Consider the following 3,663-nt stretch of genomic DNA (forward strand, 5'->3'; position numbering starts at 1 on the left):
ATTTTTATATTTACTTTATACTAATTTCATTAGATTCTTACTTAATAATTAACTTTTTGTGTCAATTCTATAGGTTCTCAACTAATATACTTCTAATTTTCTGGGTCTCTTGTTACTTTTTATATATATATATATATATAAACAAGGATCACCGCACGAATTTTCCAACTGTCAAGAATTTCTCTACTGTACAGGATCATTACTCACTTTCTCAGAATCTTAGGATTGATATCATCAGATCCCGGATATGGTGTCTTAAGTGTGAAAATGTCATATTTGTAAGCTTTGGAAGCCTAGTCATAAATAGAAAATCTCATTTTGGGGTGTTTGTTAACTACAGTTTTTTTCAGAAGAACTTTATTTCTCTATATATATAATTTAATTCTTAAAATATGAAATTCAAGATTAATGATGAGCAGTAGACTAGTAGTTACAGCACTCAGAGCACTGGATGTTTCTATCAATTTCTTCTTATTTCTACATTAACATTTGTGCAACTGAATGTTTGAGATATGCTGAATGTGCATATATAAACAAATAAAATAGGCTGTAAATTAGTGTAACTGAACTCCTATGGAATTCTTATTCTTTAAAAAGGAAAGCAGTTGCTAATACCATTTTATCTTATCAGTCACTTGGTTGGGTTGTTCTATAGAACAATTCGTATGATAGAAAATGGAATCAAGCCTGTGTATGTTTTTGATGGAAAACCTCCTCAGATGAAAAGCTCAGAGGTATGGGAAAAAGTTTTGTTTTTTGAATCAGAGATATATGGGACAAAGAGTGCAGTAATATCAGATGTTAGTACACATGCATGCAGTCGTACTCAATAAGAAGCAGTACAAACAGTTGTTTTAAACATTAAGATTACAAACTATATGTATATTGGTTACTCTAAACTGTTTGAAAACTCTATGTTAAAAATTACTTACAATTTTTTAAGTATACTGAAAAAAGGAAAAACTAAATCTGTAGAGTTTAACAACTGAGAACTAAAGTCTTAAAGGTGTCGATTGCCTCAACTGGCATAGCGTGACAAGTAGGTACGTAAACAAATGATATGATTTGAATTATCAGATGTAAATTTCACTAAGAGGTTTCTCTGTTCTGTACATGATAGTTCTTTTATTTATATATTTAAAAAAATCTGCCTTTTTCTGGCTCTAGAGCTCATGCAAACAGAAGTGAAATATGAAAATATGGCATGCATGCTCATTCGATTTTACTCTAGGTTTGAAACTTAGAAGGTAAACTTAAAGAAACTAACCAATATAAGTAGAAATATTAATAAAAATCCATTTATTAAAACAAAAGTTTATTTTTCAGGAGTTTTATAATAATATTAGAGTATTAATAAACATAGAAGGTTACGTTACCCAAGTATGAGATAAAATTAAAAATAATTAGAAAAGAATAATGGAAAATTATGGGATTTTAACTAAAATCACACATCTAATTCTTACTATTCCATATACTTGTATTGGGTATATTATATAAAATAATATATTGATCTGTTTATTTCATTCATTTGCACAAGCTGATGTTTATTGTTGGTGATTTTATTGTACCAGTGTTATGTATAGATAGCCAAGCAGTTAAATGTATTATGTAAATTGATGTTTAGTGATTTTGTATAAGTAATATTGTGTCAACAGATAGCCAAGCAGTGATGTAAAATTGATTTAATCATTGTAGAAAAAAGCAGTGGATTAATTAATTGTCATTTGAGTGATTAGAATGATCTGTGAGTATCAACTTGTCATCCATGGTTGCTGAACACAAAGATGATGATATTAATATAGAATAAATGAAAAATGGATGGAATTTAAGCTTTTATTCAGTGGAAAATAGCTTTTATACACCCAAAGCTGTGTTCCAGAGGAGATCTTTTAACCCTAGGTTTATCATAACTGATTTGTTCTCAAAATTTTAAGTATAATCAATCGCATTTGACTGTCACACACTTTTGTTGAACAAAATATTTTTAGTAAGTGTATGTTAAAAAAAAACAAATTATACCCTTTAATTCACATTTTATTTCCAGTTGTCAAACTAGTCAAAATTACTGCACTGATAATTTGATGATAATAATTGTATGGAATAGAATCATAGTTTAATATAAATTGACTTTGGAATAAGTTGTATAAAATTGATGTACAATACATGTGATAGTTTGTAAAATTTTTGACTTCTTAAAAAGAAAAAGTATTGTTATTATATATATATATATGAACAAAACAAAATTAAATTAAAAACTATAAATTAAAGGGCTCTCCAGGATACAGGATACAATGTGGATATAAAATGTTCCTAGGTTTTGGAGGTGACTGCAGCATCTTTAATTTAATTTTGTTTTTGTTTGGGTTTGTTTTGTTCATTTAAATGTCATTTATCACTGGTGTGGATTTGCTGTTTTTAACTCAGTCCTTCCTTTTGATTTTATTTTGCTTGACTGTTTAAGTATTAATTTTCTATATATATATTTGTATATCCAGTTGGAAAAAAGACAAGAAAGAAGAGAGGAAGCCCAGAAACAACTTGAAGCTGCAGAAGAAGCAGGTGAATCAATCGAATTTCATTTCTTTTAAGTTTATGTACAAATAGTGAAATGTGTGATGTGTATATTTTGTGATATAATAAGTCATTCATGCATTATTTGAGTTTTGAAAAAATTCTGTTCTTTTTTTTTATTCATAATCTGTTCTGGCAGAATGACAGAATTAATATTATTTTAATGTTCACTATTTAGAAATATATTTCAAGATTTATATCCATGCATATTAATTTAAAATCCATATCACATTTATACTGACACTATTTAAATTAGTAGTTTGAGCCTATATTGTCTTTTGTGCCTTATTAGTTGTATTAGCTGCTCACTTTTGTCTACCCTGAAACATTTGCTAATGACTTGAAACTATCTTTTTGACTTGGATGTTTTCAAGAGCTGTGCAAGTTTACTTAACATTTTTAATTTTCTTAAAAGGTTTTTAATTGGTTACCACTTACTGAAATATGTATAATCAAGAAATGGGTATGCACTCAGGGCAATGTTCAAAGTGCTTTTAGTTCAAATATTCTTAGTTTGCACCTAAATACTTCATGATCTTGTTGCACTGTTGTTTCTTTTAACGAAAATATGGTAAAATATAGTTTTGCTAGTCTCCAGTGTAAGTATATAAAAATGGGTACATATACATGCTATTATGGTTTTAAAGATCTTTATTACCTTTTGGGCTGTGAATATGGGTGTCATTTATATCTGTGCCTATTAAGTTTTGATTTTGACTTACCAATTTTTGTTACTTATTGAAAGAGAGAATTGGTCATTTCAATATGCTCTACTCATTAAGTTAACCCCTTGCAGTTACCAGGACTCCTTTGTCCTATAGGATTCTTAGTCAGATTTTATCTTAATAAATAAATTTTAAGACTAAGGACACAAATATAAATTTTGACAGGGTAGGAATTGCCTTCAGCTAAGCCAGCTTTATTTTTCTAAGAAGGTTTTGGCCTTTGGAACAAATGGCCTTCAGACGTGGTAGCTACAGTTAGTTTAAGGGAAGGCTTAATAAATATTTGAATGATAAAGGCTAGCTTTGAGATTTTTAGTGTTTGATTTAGTAGATAGGATGGCCTAGATGGAGTAAAAAGTTCCTTGTT

The 3,663-nt window shown here is 28.7% G+C and overlaps 1 protein-coding gene across 2 annotated transcripts in view; it reads left to right on the plus strand.

Moving 5' to 3' along the window:
- Positions 1 to 3,663, plus strand: part of LOC106458979 (flap endonuclease 1-like) — a 20,840-nt gene that overhangs the window by 5,709 nt on the left and 11,468 nt on the right. For both annotated transcript variants that reach the window (XM_013918545.2, XM_022385343.1), the window contains exons 4-5: positions 632 to 734; positions 2,496 to 2,559. In XM_013918545.2, the coding sequence (XP_013773999.1) occupies positions 632 to 734; positions 2,496 to 2,559 (167 nt within the window). The remainder of the gene's footprint in view (positions 1 to 631; positions 735 to 2,495; positions 2,560 to 3,663) is intronic.

The sequence above is a fragment of the Limulus polyphemus genome, unplaced genomic scaffold (genome assembly GCF_000517525.1).
Source record: "Limulus polyphemus unplaced genomic scaffold, Limulus_polyphemus-2.1.2 Scaffold540, whole genome shotgun sequence".
NCBI lineage: Eukaryota > Metazoa > Arthropoda > Merostomata > Xiphosura > Limulidae > Limulus > Limulus polyphemus.